The 21,175-nt window shown below is 34.9% G+C and overlaps 1 protein-coding gene across 1 annotated transcript in view; it reads left to right on the plus strand.

Annotated features, from left to right (window-relative positions):
• ADAM22 (ADAM metallopeptidase domain 22) overlaps positions 1–21,175 on the plus strand; it is a 228,201-nt gene that overhangs the window by 154,541 nt on the left and 52,485 nt on the right. Inside the window, 9 exon segments of the mRNA XM_029928462.1 lie at positions 239–302; positions 2,208–2,277; positions 6,603–6,673; positions 10,577–10,651; positions 12,246–12,317; positions 13,150–13,316; positions 14,760–14,844; positions 15,877–15,967; positions 17,397–17,448. Of these exon segments, the coding sequence (XP_029784322.1) occupies positions 239–302; positions 2,208–2,277; positions 6,603–6,673; positions 10,577–10,651; positions 12,246–12,317; positions 13,150–13,316; positions 14,760–14,844; positions 15,877–15,967; positions 17,397–17,448 (747 nt within the window).

The following is a 21,175-nucleotide window of genomic DNA, read 5'->3' on the forward strand; positions in this document are numbered from 1 at the left end:
TCAGTGGGGATATATGTGGTGTGTGTGTGCATATGTCTGTGGTGTGTGGGTGGTATATGGGGAATGTGTGTGTGTCTGTGTGTCTATGGTATGTGGTGTGTAACTGGCGATGATGGGTGGGACTGGAAAGTGAGTGTTGAGAAGTAAATTCGTCTTCTGGCAGCTGCTGATTTTAGAATGATCTTGTTCTGAGGCAAGAGTCAGAAGCTATGCCTGATTATTTTCTTGTCCTTTGCAGTGGGATGTTCTATGATGGGAACCACACCTATCTCATTGAGCCAGAAGAGAATGACACCTCCCAAGTAAGAGCTCCTTCTGTTTCTTGTGGCAAATGTAAAAATTGATATTGGGAGCATTTCCCCTTCCTTTTTCTTCCTTTATTTGGTCTCTATTTTCATATTTTTAGAGTTAGGATAATAAATATAAATATATATATAAAATTGAATATTGAATAAGTCAAAATCACAAGTGTTTTTTTAAAGTCTATCTCTTTTGAGGCATCTGGGTGGCTCAGTTGGTTAAATGTCCAGCTTCGGCTCAGGTCATGATCTCACAGTTCATAGGTTCAAGCCTCACATTGGGCTCTGTGCTGACAGCTCAGAAGCTGGAGCCTCTCTCTCAAAAATAAATAAACATTAAAAAAATAAAGTCTGTCTCTTTCTGGAGTATACTGGAAATACTTCCCTTCTGAGGTGTTCTGAAGCCTCCATTTTCATTCTGTCTCCACCAGAGACAGTGTGTTATGCTGTGATTTGTCTTAGCTCGCTCAGGCAGTCATCATAGGGCAGTGGGAGGCTTAAACAACAGAAATTTATTTTCTCACAGTTCTGGTGACTAGAAGTTCAAGATCAAGGTGCTGGCAGGATCCGTGTCTGTCAAGGGCTTTCTCCTTGGATTGGGATGGCCTCCTTCTTGCTATGTGCTCACATGGCAGAGAGAAAAGAGGGGCAGAGGGAGAAGAGAGAGAGAGAGAGAGAGAGAGAGAGAGAGAGAGAGAGCAAGAGCAAGTGAGCGCACTCTGGTGTTTCTTATTCCTGTAAGGACTCCAGCCCCACCCTTAAAACCTATTTTAATATTTATTACCTTCTCATAGGCCCAGTCTCCAAATACAGTCACATTGGGAGTTCAGGCTTAAACATATGAATTTGGCAGGATGACAATGGATACCACCAACATTCAGTCTGTTACAGACCAACTCAATAGAAGTGTGATTTTGGACCTCTCTTTCTTTTCTGGGTTTCAGATTTTTCTCTCTTGCTCATTGTTTATAAGGCCTTGTGCTTATGAAATGTAGAGAAATCTGTTTTCTTAATTTTCTCCATTTAGTCAAAAACAATTCATTTTCCAAAAAAACTAGAGGAGGGTTGAGTTAATAATATAGACTGCAGAGAAATATAATACACTTCCATTCTAGCTCTGTACATAGAAACATTCTTCCTTGTATCATGCAACAGCATTCAAACACTTAAGCAAGTACTTTCTAAAAATACACACTGTTTTGCCACCCATAAAGGGAAGCTATTTGTATTGTATTTTATTTTCTGGATGCCTGTTGCTGGCTGTTGTATCACTTCATCTGGTCAGGTGATATTTTTTAAGGCAGTATCATGAAACTTGATTGTTTATCACATTTTATGTTTTTTAATTGAAGGAAGCCAGAAGTAATTATTTGAATATTCATGAATTTTTCTTAGATGGAATGGGGCTTTTCCTGTTGGTTTGTCTCAAAACTTTGTATGACATTTGAATTTTGGAGCAGGGTCCATTTGGACATCTGCTTATACCCGTCATCCTCCTCCCCGATACTAGAAGAGCGTTAGCTCTGCAGTCTTTGCCTTGCAGAACTATCTGTCTCTGAAAGTGGGGCAGGGATCCATGGAAAGGAACTAGTTATAAAAAGGATTAGCCCATTTTCCCAGATGTCTTACTTCTCCTTGGGGGAATAGGTTCATTAATTTATTTTCCATTACTGCAGGCTTTGGCTTCTCTGTCTGCAGAGGCATTTTGTTTCTAATAGGATATCTCTCTGGTGCTGGGGGAATCCAGGCAGGGGAGGGTTGCACAGTGGCTCATTGCCTTTCTAAACCCGGGAGAGCACATAGTCAAGCTGTGGTTCTTTTAGGGGTCTCTGTGCTTCAGCTCTCATTGCCTGAGACTGGGGATAACTGGTTGCATGTGCTTAATTTCTGTTGTTTGTGTTATTGCAGGAGGATTTCCATTTTCATTCGGTTTACAAATCCAGACTGTTTGAATTTCCCCTGGATGATCTGCCATCTGGTATGGTATTCATACAATGACTTTAAAAAAAGCCAAGTTTAATAATTCATTGTAATGCTTCAGACCTAATCTGTATGTGAAATGTCCTTAGCACATGACTGCTCATAACCGTTTTAGAGAGAAAGTGACATTAGGTTAAGTGACATCAAGAGGGAGAATAAAATGCAAACTGACCTCATGTTTGTAGTGGATGAGTTTGGAAAGACACGGCTCGAGCACATTGGAGGAAGACTTTTTAAAATTGTAACAGTCACAGTAGGGTATTTCCGAAAGGAGAAATACTGTTAGAGAAAAATTGGTCTGCATAGACAAAATATAGAGAAATTCACTTTCAGTGAGATACTGATTTTATAAACAGGGATGAATGAGTAATCATTTTGCCATTTGTTGTTTTCTTCATCTCTTTTTGCCCCAGCGTTCTCAGAAAGAACGATTATAGATTAATGCTTTTTATTTTTATGTGCTTTTTGTGAAAACAGTCTTTCCATCTTGTGTGTCTGTTTATTTATAGATGTTGGCTTGAGTTGATCCGAACCTTCATGTGACAAGTAGGGCAGAGTACTCATACTTTGGCCTCGTTAGTTGAGCAGTGATTATACAGTGTACATTTGTCTCTGGATATACTGGATTCCTTGATTTTTTTCCTCAATACAGAACACACTCCAAATATCTGATGTAGAGATGATTCCTTTCTTAGTGGGCCTTGTCCAGGGTCACAGTACTAATTTTTAATCTCATTTTTATCTTCCTTACAGTTCTGTGAGAATGATTTTATTATTTACAATTTATAGATGAAGAAATAGGCCCGTCTGGCTTGTCTTTTCCTGGGCCTGCAGCTAGTCAGGGACTGAGCAGAGGTTTGGATTGTGCCACTATGAGAATGTGTGCTGGGACACAGGCACGGGGGAAGTGGAACAATTATCCAACGGAGAGCATGTCCTAAACTACTGCCTAGGAAAACCATTTAAAAGTGTACACTCTTGGGGTGCCTAGTTGGCTGGTTTTATAAACATGCAACTCTTGATCTTAGGGTCATGAGTTCAAGCCCCACATTGGGTATAGATATTACTTAAATAAATAGAAACTTAAAAAAAAAGTTTTGGGATGCTTGGTGCCTTAGTTGGTTAAGCGTCCAACTCTTGATTTTGGCTCAGGTCATGATCTCACAGTGTCTGGAATTGAACCCCATGTTGGGCTCTGCTGACAGCATGGATCTTGACTAGGATTCTCTCTCTTTCTCTAAAAAAAAAAGAAAAAGAAAAAGAAAGATTCTCTCTCTGTCTCTGCCCCTCTCCCCCCTTGTGTGTACACGTGCACTCTCATTCTCTCTCTCAAAATAAATAATAAAAATAAACATTTCTTAAAAAGTTAACATTGTCTCCTTATTGGAAAATGAAATGAGTGCTAATGTCCCTTCTCTGAAATAGATATGTGACTTTTTGAACTTCTGCAGTTCTTCTTCTGTCCTGCTGCCAAATGGATAGGGGATCCATTTTATAGATTTCACGAGTTTGAAAAGTCTGCAAATGAGCAAATAGATGTTCTTGCTTTACATAGACACTTGAGGCTGTTCCTTCAGTTCCCTTATGAAGCCAATTTACAATCTCTGTGATGGGAAGAAAGTAAATAGTGACAGGCTGTCTGAGAATAAAGCTATAATCTAATAGGTCTTACTGGAAGTAATGAACATCAGTTAATATTTAAAGCAATAAATAAAGATTCTCCTAAGGACTTTACTGTAGGCTTGCTATGATACAATCTTATAATTATTTTTTTAAACTTTGTTCAGGGTTTCTTTTATATACAAACTTTTTAAAGAGGACTTTGCACTTTTGCTGTCATTAACAATAATTTTGAACGTATTCTTCCCAAACTCAGGTCTGTCTTCATTAGTTTATGGTTTTCTTTTCCCATCAGAAGTTTGCACTACCAGTTTTCAGAGTATTATTTTTCTTTCTAGATGCTTGGATTTATTATGACAAGTTAGATTAAAAAAAAAGAAATATCAAAACTGCAGTTTTTGTGAAATAAGCTCCAGGGGAAGCTTTTTTACTTGAGATTTAATAAAATTTTCCTGGGTCATGACTTATCAGTACCTTTGTCTTGCTGTGCATGATGTATGTCTCAGAGACAGAATGTGATCAGGTGTCCCTCAGACTTGTTTTACTGTGGACTTTTTTGTTTCACATGATACATCTCTCAGGACTAATGTTCCTAAGAAAACATTTGGGAAAGGTTGATTTACTTTATGCACTTCTTAGCACAGATTCTTTTTAAAACTTAGTACAATGAAATATGTAAATCTTAAATATCATTAAATGAGTTTTGGCACACATGTACTCCTCTGGCAAGATGTGGCACATTTCCATTATCCCAGGATCTTCTTTTTTGTTCCATTCAGCACCTCCCACTTAGGCAGTCCTTTTTGTGGCTCCCCGCCCCCTTAGATTAGGTTAGCCTGATTTAGATCTTCACGCATTGTGTCCAACTTCTTTTGCTTAGCATATGCCTGTGAGATTAATGTCAGAGATAGCAACAGTTTATCCTTTTTTAATCACAGAATACGTCCTGTTGTTTGAAGATACCACAGCGTTTTATCCATTCTGTTGATGGACCTTTGGGTTGTTTCCAATTTTTGGCTATTCTGAATAAAATAACTGTAAACATTCTTATGAAAATCTCTTTTGTGGACACATGTTTACATTTCTTCTGTCAGATACCTGGCAGTGGAATTACTGAGTCATACGTAGGTGTATGTTAACTGTCCATGGCGTTCTCAGACTGCATCAGAGTATCTCAGGGAAGCTTGGTAAACACAGACTCCTGGTTGCATGTCTAGAGGGATTTTCCAGGCTACTTAATTGAGATATGATTGACATTAAGGAAAAGCTGTCCATATTAATGAATACAATTTGACGAGTTTGGAGATAAATGTACATTCATGAAGTCATCACTATAATCTATGCTGTAAACATACCCATTAATTCCAGCAGTTTCTTTTCACCCTCTTTATTATTGCTATTGTTATTATTATTATTATTATTATATTCTTGTTAGTAGTAGTGGTAGTGATAAGAATACAACATAAGATCTACACTGTTAGCAAAATTTTAAGTATACTAAATATAGTACTGTTAACTTTGGGCACTGTGCTATACAGTAGATCTTTAGGACCTTCTCATTTGTACATTGAAACTTTGTGCCCTTTTGATTAATTCCTCCCTGTTTCCCCCTTTTCTTTCCCCTAGCAACCACCATTCCACTTTCTGCTTCTAGAACTTTGAGTCTTTTAGATTCCACATATGTCCTTCTATATCTGGCTAGTTTCACATAACATAATGCTTTCCAGATTCATCCATTTTGTCACAAATGGAAAGATTTTTTTTTAGGCTGAATAATACTTTATTGCATGAATATATCACATTTTCTTTATCCATTCATCCATTGATGAACATTAGGTTGTCTTCATGCCTTGGCTATGGTGAATAATGCTGCAGTCAACACAAAGTGCACGTATCTCTTTCAGATGTTGATTTCAGTTACTTTGGCTATAAGCCCAGAAGTCGGAGTGCAGGACCATAGGGTTGTGGTTTTTTTTTTTTTAATTTTTTGAGGAACCTCCCTACTGTCTTCCATAGTGGCTGCACCAGTTGCTCGAGTTTTTGATTCAATACGCCTTGGATAGGTTAGGAGAGTTTGCATTTCCAGTAAGTTCCCAGGTATGCTGGGAATTTGCTGATGCCATTAGTTCATGGATTTCAGTGGGAGAATTATCGTTGTATGAAAAATTGCTGAAGCTTTCTCTAAAGTGCTTATACTGTTTTACGCTCATCAGCACTATATGAGAGTTCTGACCATGTCTTCCTCAGCGTTTGCTGTGTCATTCTGTAATGAAGGTCAGTAGTGGGAGGTCAAGTTGGCTATTTAGAAGATTCTTGATAAAGAATGTGATGGTATTTACAAAAGAACTATGAGAAAAAAATTGAGATAAATTAGAATAGGAATAGTGTCCAAGATTGCTTTAATTAAATTCATTCGTGATATGTATATTTAGTGTTAATATGAACACAATTATTTTGATTAATGTTTTATATTATTTTTAAGTATACCATATATTATGAAATTTGTAATAGCCACATAATTATAATTATCTAATTTGCAGATTATAATTTATATTAAATATCAATAATTATAATAACTATTAATAGTTAATCAAGTATAATTATACTATTTATTCTAGTAAGGGATACTAAAACTTTGATTCCACTGTATGAAAGAAACCTGGCAAATGCAAGTTAAATTAATTTATTTTTATTTCCTTTTAGAATTTCAGCAAGTACATATCACTCCACCAAAATTTGTTTTGAAGCCAATACCAAAAAGAGCTAAACGGCAGGTAGGTATTCACAGGTATATTCCATGATGTTTTAAAATACTTGGCAACTTCCACTCATTTAAATTTACTTTAAATCTCTGTAAGATGGGTAAGTATTAGGTCAGGCCTTTGTCAGGGTATAGTAAACCGTAAGGGTGACAGATCTGTAGGAGCAGTGGAGATGGGGCCTTATTACTTCATCACCTCACAAAGGACTCAAGATAGTGATGACAATATGATTAATCATTTTACAGACGGATTATGGCCCCTGCTGTGGCATCTCGGGTTCTTTGTAACATAGGCCTGTTCCCTTGCCTGGGTTGTACCACATCATGAAGATACCCCCTGGGGCACCTAGGTGGTTCTGTTGGTTGAGTGTCCAACTTCAGCTCACGTCATGATCTCATGGTTTGTGAGTTCGAGCCCTATGTCGGGCTCTGTGCTGACAGTTCAGAGCCTGGAGCTGCTTCATATTCTGTGTCTCCCTCTCTCTGCCCCTCCACCACTCACAGTCTTTCTCTCTCTCTCTCAAAAACAAACATTAAAAAAATTAAAAAAAAAAAGATACCCCTTAAGAGTGAACCCATCATGTTTTAAAGCCACAAAATGCTGTTGCCGCACTCTGAACTACATTGGAGTCCGGGATATAAACTCAGGATGTCAACTTTATGAATGTTCAGTGGATCTTGGATTTAGAAAAAGAATTACTATTTGTATAATGCTTTACACCACATGAAGTAGATAACTATTAATCCCCTTTCACAGGAAAAAAAAATGATGTCTTTGAATGTGAAAATGACCAGAATCATAGAACTGGCAAATGCTTTAGGTAGAATAAGAACTCTGGTCATCACAGTAGCATATGATTTCACTCACTTGTGGAATACGAAAAATAAGTGAACAAACAAAAAGCGGAATCAAACCTGTAAATATACAGAACAAATTGTAGAGGGAAGTCGGTGGGGGCCTGGGCAAAATGGGTGAAGGGGAATGAGAGACATAGGCTCCCAGTTATGGAATGTGTAAGTCAGGACGGTAAAGGGCAGCGCAGAAAATATAGTCTGTGATACTGCAGTAGCATGCATGGTCACAGGTGCGGTGAGCACAGCGTGAGTTAGAAGTTGAATCACTGTGTTGTACACCTGAAACTAATGTAACATTGTATGTCTAGTATACTCAAAAAAGAAAAGGAAAGAACAGAACAGAACTCTGGTTATTAGAATTAAGATATCATACATTATGTATGTGTGTTTGGCATAAAAAACATAGGATGAGAGAAATAGATCTGTATTAAGATCAGGCAGTTGAAGAAACCAGTTATCTTTCATTTAAAATATGTTGGATAAGCATGATATAAAATAAGTTTGCAGACACATTTATAATGTGAATAAAATTGCTTATTTTTATTGAGGCACAGGTACCTGTGCCTGGTCCTACTCTAAGTATTTTAATTGTACTAATACATTTGATTCTCCTAACAATCTTATGAGGATTGTATTATTATTATCCCCATTTTATTGATAAGGACATTGAAGCATGAGAAGCTTCAGACACTTGCCCAGGGGTATAGTGAGTTATCCAGTGGTGGAGTTCAGATTCTGACCTGGGAAGTCTGGTGTTCTTATAACCATATATGCTTTATATACTGCCTCTCAGAAGCCCTGTGTTCCATGAATTGCTACATGAGCTTTATATATTTTCTGAATATACGTATATATTGAGGCCCAGTTAAATAAATAAAGATGCCAACAGGATTTAATTTGAAATAATATTTACTTTATGACTTATGAGATCAGAGAACAGGATAGTTTTCTTTTGACATATTCCTTGAAGTTCTTCCTAAACATCTGTGACCCCAGTCATTTGAGGCAGATGAACTCTAGATTTCTTTTTCTGAGATAGCTGTGGACCCCCACAGGTGAGGTACTGGAGCCGTGTGGCTGGTATGGCAACTCTCTGACATTGAGAAAATGTCTTGTTAGAAAGTCTGCTGTGTTAACTGGTAAGGCTCAGGTCTTCTCTACAATTACCAAGCAGATACTGTCATCCTAAAACAGCCACTTTAAATAAGACTAAGGTCATTGGATGTAGGTTATACTACTACTTGGTTTCCAAACCAAGAATTCTATCAACTTGGTGTAATAAGGGATTTGAATTTTAAAATAAGTTTTAAAATTTGGGAATACAATGAACACTGAAACAAAAATCCACATGGCAGTCATTTTTTAGTTTATTTTAAATACAGCTCTCAAAGCAAATATTCATGCATTGATTAGGTTTGATTACATACTCTCATCACAAAAATGGCCATTGGACAAGTGAATAAAAAGATTTACTGAAAAAATATATACCAAACCTAGGATAATGGAAAGAGTTGGAGCACCTGGGTGGCCCAATCGATTGGGTGTCCGACTTTGGCTCAGGTCACCGTCTCACAGTCTGTGAGTTTGAGCTCCTCATCAGGCTCTGTGTTGACAGCTCAGGGCCTGGAGCCTGCTTCAGATACTGTGTTGCCTTCTCTCTCTTACCCCCCCCCCCCCCCCCCCCCCCCCCCCGCATGCTCTGTCTCCCTCTCTCTTTCAAAAATAAACATTAAAAAAAAATTAAGATTTAATTTTATAGATCTTGTTGAAGACTGTCATAGACTGACTATAGGGAACAAAGGCATATAGCTGCCTTAGTGTCTCCTTCCAGTGGCATCCACTAATCGTGATTTTGAAGGGGGCAACAATTCATTATTATACAGACAGATATAATATAGATGTATTAGGTAACTAAGACTTCCTGGAAGCTCTCAAAACTATCCTAACAAAAGCTCTTATGTCATTTGGGGGATCCTTTAATCTGAACCAGAAGAAGGAAGGACATTCTCAATCCCATATTTGGAGATTATAGAATAAAAATGTCCATCAGACACTTCTTATATCCTCTCAGAGATCCTCAGGAGCTTAAATTAAACAGAAAGAATGGACTTCATATGTTGTAATCTCCAAGAAATATTGATAAGTGAAAATAGCCTCATGCAAAAGCTAGTGAAATAAGTGGAAGTATTCAGTAAAATATGTTATATTTGATTTTATACACATAAATATTTCTGGAAGGAACCAGTAACTGCATATGCATTGTGGAGGAAGGGTTAACAACTAGGTAGACAGGAAACAGGAGTGAGAAGACTTTGACCCTGAACCTTTTGATCATTCTTTAGTCTTTGAACCATATAAATTTGTTATGTATTCAAAAACTAGGTTAAAATTGATGAAAATGAAAAAAAATTCTGAAGGAATAAAAGTGGAAATTTTATTTCTCTCCTCCATTTTTGTTTTTTAAAATTAAAACATTTTTCAGCCTTATTGAAGTATAATTGACAAAATTATAAGATACTTGAAATGTACAATGGGATGATTTGATATATGTGACACACACATACACATTGATTATGAAAGGATTCCCCCCCACATTGAATTAATAATACACCGATCACCTTTGCCTTTTTTTTTTTTTTTTGGTGAAAACATTTAACATTTCAATTATATAATACAATGTTATCAATGTAAATATCCATCAGTAAATGAATACATCAAGAAAATGTGGTAAATATATACAGTGGAGTATCATTCAGACTTAAAACAGGATATCTGTCATTTTTGACAATATGGATGAATGTGGAAGACATGATGCTAAATGAAATAAGTCAAAGGAAGATAAATATTGCATTGTGTCACTTATACGTGGAATCAAAAAGAAACAAAAAAAAAGGTCGAACTCACAAAAGAGAATAGAAAAGTGGTTGCCAGGGGCTAGGAGTAAGAGTTTGGGGAAAAGTGTATAATAAAATGTGTGACATGATGTATAATATACTTTTTAGTTACTCACAGCTAAGTTCAGACGGCTTATTTAGGTGCTATTTCCTTTACTATATTTCAGCTTCGTCGACATCCTCGTAACGTAGAGGAGGAGACCAAATATATTGAACTGATGATTGTCAACGATCATCTCATGGTAGGATTTGCTGAATTGTTTGTTGTTTGAACTTGCCTGTGCTACCAGTAAAACTGGTGGATGCAAAAATATGTTTAGAAGAAACAAGAAACCCAGAAAATTGTGACTTGGAGAAGACATTTATGTGACTGAGTGTATTTGTTAGCCAGTAAAAATTTGTAAATTGGAAACATTTTTAGGTAGAAGTAACTAGTAGTACTTTGTGAGGTTCCAAAAATATTTCTTTGACTTACAATTAGTTGGCTCTTTGGATTTGCTTAATTAATATTTTTATATTGAAAAAATCAGTGAGGCACCAGTAATGTGACACTTTAGTTTGCAGTGTACAACTTTATCCTAATAAAAGAAAGGCAGCTTTTCAATGTTTGGCTTGCTCTCCAGCAAACCGTATGGAAATGCTTATATAGGCAAGCAGTGAAGATTTTAGGAAAGGAATCTGGCAAAAGCTCCTTCTTGCTGAGTCATTTATTTTGACTCTGTGTATGTTCAGCTCTCAGGCATGTTGGAGTTAGTAGCTTACATTTCCAGCACAGAAGTAAATTATAATGTTAATTGTTCGAGGTAACCACAGTTTTATACTAAACATGTTCAGTGATGAACATTGCTGATTTTTACTTGATTTCAGGTGCAAGTGCATTTTAATTTAATTTATTTGAGGGAAAATATGTCATTTGTATATGATTAAATAAGCATATTGATCATCTGTTGTTGCTATTTAATAATAATAATAGTAATAATAATAATAATAACAACAACATCCAGATTAAGTGCTTCTTCTTGGTTCAGGCTGGAACCAAGTTTTATCTTTCTACCTCTTTGAAATCAGTAAATGTTACTATTTCCTGAGATTTTTACAAGATCAGAATAAGCTGTAAAAACCTATATTTGGAGGTTTTAGGACAGCACAGATTCAAATGTCTCTAGGCAGGTAACACAAATGAAAGAAGCCAGGTGTAAAACAATGGGGAGAGGGGTGAGGCTTGCAGCAAAACCAAAGTTATGCAGCCAGTCTAATGGGAGTGACTTTGCACTTCCAGTTTTTACCATGGGGGGATACTAATTTTAAGGGAAGCCAGAAATCAGGTTTTATGTGATATTTCCTGGTTTTTAAAACACTGTTGAGGCCAAACAAAAGGTTTATATCATCCACATCTAGCCTTTAAGCTACCTATTTGTGACCTTTTAGGACTTTCTTCTCCTTACTGATTAATTTCTTGTGGAAATTCTAAGTTTTTATGCATACAGCAATGTTCACGTACTCCTTTTCTGGCTGTGCACCCTACTTTTATTTGTCTTACAATTCATAGACAACTCTCATGTTTTATCGTTTTGAGTAACAATTCTGTAATAATAATAAACATTTGAAATGGATAGAATAGATTTTTTTAAATTTTATCTTGCAGTTGAATAAACTGAGGACTCAAATGTTTAAGAGCCTTTCCTAGACTACACATCATATAAAGAACTAATTCTCAACTCCTACTTTTTTTTACAGAAAGCTGTAGAGATATTTCAATAACTTTATGTTTTCTCTGCTGAGGTGATTACTTGCTGATGATTGTGGAAGTCCTTCACTTGTTTGTTTTGTTTTCAGTTTAAAAAACATCGGCTTTCAGTTGTGCATACCAATACATACGCAAAATCTGTGGTGAACATGGCAGATTTAGTAAGTATCAACTCTATTCAATATTGCCATAGAGGAACTTCATCCCCTGATTGCCAATAGAATGGGTAATATGGTTCATATATTTTGGTGCTCTAAATTACCCTTCAGGCAAGGTGTCCTCTGCATCCATAGTAACCTTGCAGTGGACTTCCTTGATTTTGATCTCTTGCTGAGAAGAGGATAAAAGGTGGTGGTCAGAGTTACCCATGGATTTATGTTTGAAATTCTTATATTTTTCACATTGAAAAATTAAAAGTTGAATCTCAGCCCTTAACAAAGATACTCATGGAGAAACGGTACAGTGGTTATGCTATTTTCAAGAGAGTGCCTGGTTGTCCGGGAATAATACACTAAGTAATCCTACTCTGTTTACTTTCTGAATCTTTTCTTGACAAGGCAGTGCTGGTACCTTCTCTGTGAATTTAATTGGGGCCAATCAGGTTGCATAGAAATTATATCCTTGGGGAGTTTTCATTATTCTTTTCTTTTGCTTGGGAAACTCAAGAATGCATGAATTCTTTTTCCAAGGTGCCAGAAAATAGACTCAGGGGGAGCCTTGAATAAGGGTACAAATAAATATTTGTCAAAAAGTGATCTTTTGTTTCTAACTAGTATTCTGTTCTTTGAGAATTAGTTGGTAAGCATTCTGATGCTCTGTTAGTCAAGGGAAATGCATATGAATTAGAAAAATGATCTCCCCTAAAGACAATAGAGTTTTTTACATTTAAGTAAAATGCAAGGGTTTTCATAAAAGTAGATTTATAGTCCTGTTCATAAATCATTTGATTTTACCACATGTGTAGCTGGTGTGTTCGTTTTGTTAATATACTAGATATATAAAGACCAACTGAAGACCAGGATAGTGTTGGTTGCCATGGAAACTTGGGCAGCTGACAACAAGTTTGCCATATCTGAAAATCCACTGATCACCCTACGTGAGTTTATGAAATACAGGAGGGATTTTATCAAAGAGAAAAGTGATGCAGTTCACCTTTTTTCGTACGTAACTTATTATTTATTACTTCTTTTGTTTCCATGTTGAATGCTCTATTACTTGTGACTGAGATATATCCTTTCTACTGTATAATGCAGTTAGAATTTGACACGGCAGATACATTTGGAAGAAATTTTAAAGTATAGATTGTTTGAAATTGTCATGAAAATATAAGAGGTTTAATTTTGAGTTATTTTATTACTGCATATATGTTTGTATTCAATTTTTAAGATATTCTAACCAGAGTATTTATTGAGTAAAAATACTGGTAATTATTACAAGTTATTCTTAATAGAGTAATTATATTCTTTTAAGTTTCTTTTAAATGTTAATGTTAACTTTGTTTTGGTTCTAAGTGGAGACATTAGTATTTCTGGAGTTTATTTTTAATTTCTTCTCACTATTACAGTTTTTTGGGGATAATATGCATATATGATGTGATAGCAAATTATATATTATAGCATATATATATGCATATAACCTGTTCTCTAAAAAGCTATTGAAGGAAATTATAAATGCAAGTAAAAAAGTGTATTTTGAGGTAACTTTAAAGTTTTCTACAATTTCAAATTTACAGAGAAATTTCAAGGATACTACAAAGAAATGTCTTATATTCTTTACCCAGATTCATCAATTATTACATCCTGCCCCATTTATTTATGATTTTCTTCCTCCTATCTTTCTATCCGTTTTTCTCTCCCTTCTTTTTTCTCCTTTCGTTTATTTTTCTATGAATTTTATTTTCCTGAACCATTTGAGAGAGCAAGTTGGAGATACATACTGGGCTTTCTCCACTAAGTACATGTATATTTCCTTAAAATATAGACATTCTCTTATATCACCAGAGTAAATGACTAAACCTAGAAAATTTAATGGGGATATAATACTTTTAAATAATCCATAGTCTATATTTAAATTTCTCCAGTTATCTGAATAATGTCTTATTCCCACCCCCCATTCAGGACTCAACCCGAGATCATGCATTGCATTTAATTGTCATTTCTTTTTATTCTCCTTTAACTTGGGAGATCTTGTCAGCCTTTCTTTGTATATTTTGAGTTTAATCTTTTTGAAGAGTGTAGGTCAGTTATTTTATAGAATGTTCCTCCTTGTAGGAATGTCTGATGTTTTCTTATTAAGAGATTCAAGTGATGCAGTTTGGTCAGAAATACCACAGAAGTGATTTTTGTATCCTTCTTAGTACATCATTTTAGTAATTTTTTAAAATAGTCCTGTTTAAGGTATTATTGTTCATGTGGGGAAACATCCCTCACCCCCTTTTTTTTTAGCTATTTGTGTAAACAGTATTCACATTCCTCACTTATTCAGGCATATATAGTATAAAAATGTATTTATGTTGAGAAAATAAGTGTGGTAACTTAATAATGAGAGGTGCAGTGATATTTCAGCTGTGATCAGTAAGCATTCTTCATTTCCTTTTCTAAAAGGGGAAGTCAATTTGAGAGTAGCCGGAGCGGGGCAGCTTATATTGGTGGGATTTGCTCGTTGCTGAAAGGAGGAGGCGTGAATGAAGTAGGTGTGAACATCTGTACAATACAAAGTGGTATGATGGCTGAAAATGTTTTCCTAATATTTAAGAGACCATTTCTCATATTCCACATTCTCTAGATGTTAGGTTCTTTTATTAACAACTAATATGCTTACTGTAAATGATCAGAGGACAAAGAATAGGAAAATAATGGAAGATCATATTTAATAATTCTTGTTCATGTTCTCCTTAGAGTAATCTCCAAATTTAGCTATTTACAGGTTACTTAGAGAAAATATTTACTTTTACCTTTATTGAAAATAAAATCCTGTTTATTACTTTGGCTGATTTTTCTGGAGAATTGAGTAATTCCCTGAAGCATTGGCTTTCTACCTAACAACCCAGTTGGAAATTTCCTTCTTTCTTCAATATTTGGCCAATTTTTAGAGAAAAAAATGGACTAAGTTTTCCAAAGAAAACTTTCCTTTGGGTATACGCTTAGGGCACTAAGTCTGATGGAAGTGATCTACAAAAAAAAAATGCTAAATTGACATATTGAAAAAAATTTTTTTATTGGTCTTCTCAAGTTTCTTTTGCCCACAGATCATTACCACTTCCTGTTACTCATGCCATTTGTTTTCTGAAGCCACATTCTGTTTAATTTGGGGGAAATTTCAGGAGTGCAAATGGTGGACACACAAAGATAAACAAGTTCCAAATAATTTACACATTTATTTTTATAATTATCTAAAAGACTGATTTAAGCATATACAAGTATAAAGTGTTTCAGAGTGTCACTGGTGAAATTTGGACTTAGAATTAGACTTAAATTTCTAAACCAAAAGTTGGTGATTCTCTGGCTTCTAGGCTTTCATATAAGACTGTATCAAACATGGATTTATTTCTTACAGCTTTTTCCCCAAATGTTCAATAGTTCAGCATTAGCTACTGGTTTAACCTCTGCTAAATAAGATGCTTGGAACTTACATTTCCCAATTATATTATGACATCTTTCTATGGCCTATCTTAAATAAAAAATAATTTGTATTTACACGTATTTTGTTTTTGTTTTTCAGTTTGGGAAAACTGATTTAATGGCAGTTACACTTGCCCAGTCATTAGCTCATAATATTGGTATTATCTCAGACAAAAGAAAGTTAGCAAGTGGTAAGTTTACCCTTGTGGTTTAGTTGTATTTAAAATAAACTATCTATAAATATTTTAGTAAATGGGATTTGAAATTCATTTGCCTGATCAAAAGAGTTTGGGTAATAGTATAAGATAAACAGCCAGGGCATACAACATTTTTGTCAAAAGTAATACAAGGTCATATTTATTTACATTGTAGATGAAAATTTTCTATGTATAATAAACATTTAAAACTGTGTGGTGATAAGTTCATTGTTGAATTTCACCTAAAATTGAGCTCAGTTTGGTAATTTTAAGTGTTCTAGTAGAGAATCTTAGGCATATAGGTTTAAGGCGTACTTCTATTATGGTTTATTTAAAACATCTCTTAGTATGGCCATAGACGTAGAATTTGTCTGCCAGGATCAGACCTGATAAAGGGCTTAGTAAAATATGTATCTAGTAAAATATGCTAGGATTACTATCAAGGAAGACTATGTTTTGTCAAGTAGGTAAAGTAAATTTACCAGGAATGGTCAAACATTATATATTTGGAGTGAATTGATTAGAAGCGTATTTATTCTATTAAGAACAAATATAAACATGATTGTTTATATTAATAGCTGTTATCATTTATGAAGTACCCTGTATAAGACGGATAATTGAATGACACTATTATCTACATCTAGATACTCATTTAATCCTCAAGATAGTCCTGCACGATACCAATTATTAGCCCCATTTTACAGAATAAGGTGACTGGATGTCAAAAGGGTAATATCTGCAAGATCACACATAAAGTTGCAAGCCCAGGTTTTGAACCCAGGTATTTTAAGCCTTTCTGCTGAACTAGTATGCTGTACTGCCTTCTGCCAGCAGCTTTGGCACAGAGGTTTAAAACTGGACAAGAAATTACAGGAATTTCCATAAGGGATCTTATGAAACCAGATCCTATAGTGATGCTGTTTTATTGGTATGAGATTGCTAAGCCATTAAAACATTTTTCTAAATGTTTATTTAGTTTTTGAAATAGAGAGACAGAGAGTGTGATCAGGGGACAGGCAGAGAGAGGGGGAGACACAGAATCTGAAGCAGGCTCCAGGCTCTGAGCTGTCAGCACAGAGCCTGATGCAGTATTTGAACTAATGAGCTGTGAGATCATGACCTGAGCCAAAGTCAGACCCTTAACTGACTGGACCACCCAGGCACTCCTGGGATTGTTAAGTCAGTTTAAAGCAAACATCAAGATTTTATTGTCATAAAAATTATATAGTCTCCATATAGTCAGAGTAGATTTTTCTTGTTATATTTGCATAGAAAACTTCAAATATAAGGAAAATTAGAGAGCAGGTATTACCTTTTAAAAGGTATTTATGGAATAAAGTGAAGATACATTTTTTAAAAATAGGCTACTCTAACGCACCTATTTTCACTTTATAACAAGGCATGTATATTCATTTTCTCTTAGGTGAGTGTAAATGTGAGGACACGTGGTCTGGATGCATAATGGGAGACACTGGGTGAGCCATTTTTCTTGCAAAATAACTCCCTTTCCCTTTCCTGCTGTGCTGTTGTCTTCTTAGGAATATGATACTCGGAGTGTGGAACCTCACCACAGACATTAAAAAGAAAATCAGAAGTAGATTTTCTCAGTGGCTCTGTATTATAAAATATTTTCACAAAATAGTCTTTTATGAAAACAATTGATGTCAGTTAAGATAGTAGACCAAAGACTTCAGCCTTCAATCTAGGCTAGAAATGTAACAATTGAGAAACAGGTTTGTTCTTCATGACTTGCTTACTTACTAATTTTCTTTTGTCTCTTCAATTCTAATTAAATGGATTGTAAACAGTAATGTGCTAGTAAGCTGATTCTCAAAATCAGAAACAAGAAAAGAGCCTAGATTTATAGCTTTCTCAGATTTTTGTGGTGTAAATACTCCTACAATGGCTGATTTCAAGCTACCAATAGTATGTCACCGAGCAAGGAGTGGGGAAGAGATGTGTGCACTTTGTTCTCCTGAGAGACGTTTTCATTTTTAAACCCTTCACTATCAGGTGCCAGTCATCTATTTATTTTTTCTAAATAAATTGTACAACCATTCCTTTCATGTCAAGGTCATCACTACTCCTTACTTTAAACTTTTATCATCTTGAGCTCTTATTATTTTAATATTCCAGATACTCAGGCAACTTTCAGCCTTCCTTTCTCCCCTCCTGAACTCCATTTCCATCATTACTGAAAATGTATAAAGAAAAGAAGAGTAAACACATGTACACCATTACCCAGCCTAAACAAACAAACAAACAAACAAACAATAACCACCACCTACATAGTTAAATATTCCTTGTGTTATCTCTTATTGGTATCCAACTTGAGTAACTACTGTCTTGAATTTTGTTCATATCATTCACAACCACCTTTTAATACTTCCACTGTTTATATGTGTGTGTGTTGAAGTAGTAGATACCATTGTTTTGCAACTTTTATTTTATATGAAAGGAGTCACCTTATATGTAGTCTTCTGTTACTTGCTTTATTTGATCTTTATGTTTGTAAGATTTACCATGCTGCTAATATATAGCCCTAGTTTACTGAAAATATATAGCGCACATTTCTCTTCATGTGCGTGAATCGTATCATTTTCCTGCTTAGAACTTTTGTGAGTCTCTGTTGTCTGAAGAATAAGATTGGAATTTCTTCCTCCATTACTTAGATGTGCATAATCTTCTTCCTCATTTATAACCTCATTTACTACTGCTTTTCTTGGTCATTGGTTTACTTATTACCATAATTATATGGGGGTTCCCAGCTTTTTTTTGATATTCTAATGATAATCCTGCATTGATTTTAAGCTTCTTAAAACTTTACTCACCATTAATGTAATTTCTAACCTCTTTTGATTCCTTCAGTATATTTTCTTCATCTGGAATTCTTATTTATCTCTAATCACATTTTTAGCTAATTAAGATTTATTATAATTTTAACTCTTACATTGTAATTTAATTTCATATATCCTTATACTCACCAATTAGTTGTAAATTTTTGAGGATGACATCTTACACTAATAGGTATTTTTGCTTGACCTCACACCATCACCTCTGGACACACTTGATTTTCAATAAATATTCATTGGTATTTGAATTTTGAACTCTCAAGGAGTATATGACAAGGAGAATAAATGATTGAGGGACTATATATACAAACATGTATTAAGATATTTTTCAAAATGCCTTTGGACTTTCTTTTTAGTAAAAAAAGGAAATGACAAAAGTCCTTATCCATAGCTGTAATTTTCCAACAATTACTAAACTTAAAGCTAGAGGTTCTTATCTTTTAAAAGTTTATATTTGATTATTCTGCTTAATTACTAAAAACAAAATTTTATAGACCATCTACTTAGACTAAGCATAATGTATAGCAAAATTGAATGGCAACATTCAGAAATATATATAGCTGTTTGCATTGAACTCCTCTTGCATCAAATAGATGTGTGCAAGTGAAAAGCTTTTTATGTAAAACATTCTCTAGCTCAACGCTATATATAACTTGAGCTGTTTCAAACATCGCTTAAAAGTACTAATTATGGACATGTATTTCTGATGGATACTTTCTCTCTCATTTCTACTTTCTGAAGTTTCTGTGTTCCTAAATGTTGGAAAGCATGTTGAAATGAACACCCATCGAATTTAAAGATAGAAAAATGAAACTTTTAAGAAAGCATTGAATATAATAGATACATTACCCTGCAAATAGATAGATATAGATGCTCTGCAAAGTAGATATAGTACCCTGCAAAAACTTCGAGAAGAGCCTTGGGAGATTTCGGCTTTCAGGTATTTGAAGAGCCGTGGCATAGGAGAAGAATTAGTTTTATTTGATACAGATAACTACACAGAACTGTGTGTGACCATTCTAGGAAGTCAGACATGGAACAGTGAAGGGAAGAGCAATCCACAAATTCCTACTGTTCATATATAGAAAAAGATTTCTTGTGAGGTGGTGAGTTTCCTGTCACTCCTGAGAGTAGACTAAACCCTCAGGTGGGCTGTGGGCAGGAGGCTGGGCCAGGCTGGCGCCCCAGAGGCCTCCAACTAGACTTGGAGTCCAACACTAGGAGTTCAACACTAAACATTAGTCACTTTTTTCTTGGCAAGTAGGGAGCCATCTCAGGTTTTGACAAGTAAAATAAAGAAGGAACTTAAAGAAATCCTATTTAAATACCATAATTCAGACAAAGATGTAGGATGGGTTAGAGGGGAAGGTGATAAAAACATTGGCTACAGTGTAGGCAATGAAAGGAAAACATAAGTAATATGTGTAAAAACTTCTCAAATAAAGTATTAAGTTCATGACCTATTAGGAAGATGAAGTGAAGGAAATAAAATAATTCAGATAATGTAAACCCAAGATACCTTTATTGGTGTGAAATACTTGAAAAATTATGGTGAATAATCATTGTAAATGCCATTAATTGATTCACAAAACATTAACTATTATGCTAGAAATAAGGAGGGATACAAGTGGGCATCGTACTTGCAGGCTTGTGGGAGAGACTTTATAAAAACTATTTACTATTCTCTTAATTATGTTTTCACTTTTATAAAAGTTCAATGTAAAGCAATTTTTGAAAAATACAAAATATTGCTTCTTTTCCCATTTGGTAATACCCATGGTTAATTTGAAAATACTGCTAATTAGTATTTTTTTTTCTCTTTCCATGTTTATTTTTGCTTTATAAAACTTGGGTCTTGCATATGTCATTGTTATTCATCCTTTACTTCACATGTTATATAGTCAGCATTTTTCTGAGTATTTTTCTACACCATGGTATTCTATTTTATTAATAGATCACAGTTTAATTAAGAGTTTCTTATTTCTATACATTTAGATGATTTTCATAGCATTGTCTATTACAAATTATGTAATACATTGTGTGCCTTCCAGTGGGAAGTTCCTCTGTTCCAACATCTGTGTACACGTAGCTAGTTATTTCCTCAGGAAGAATTTCTTAAAGCAGAATTATAAGATTTAAGGATATATCTCATTTTGAAGGTTCTTAATATACATTGCCATTGTTCTCTAGCCACATTTCCTTTTCTACTGATTCTTTGTTAATGTTCTTGGCATACCTTTTTTTTTTTTTTGACATAAACTTAGGAAAAGTTGCAAGAATAATAAAGAATCTTCTCTGAATCTAAAGTTGCTAACTTGGTGCGGCCTCACCCCCAGGCTCCTCAGTGTGC

Source organism: Suricata suricatta, chromosome 2 (genome assembly GCF_006229205.1).
Source record: "Suricata suricatta isolate VVHF042 chromosome 2, meerkat_22Aug2017_6uvM2_HiC, whole genome shotgun sequence".
Lineage (NCBI taxonomy): Eukaryota > Metazoa > Chordata > Mammalia > Carnivora > Herpestidae > Suricata > Suricata suricatta.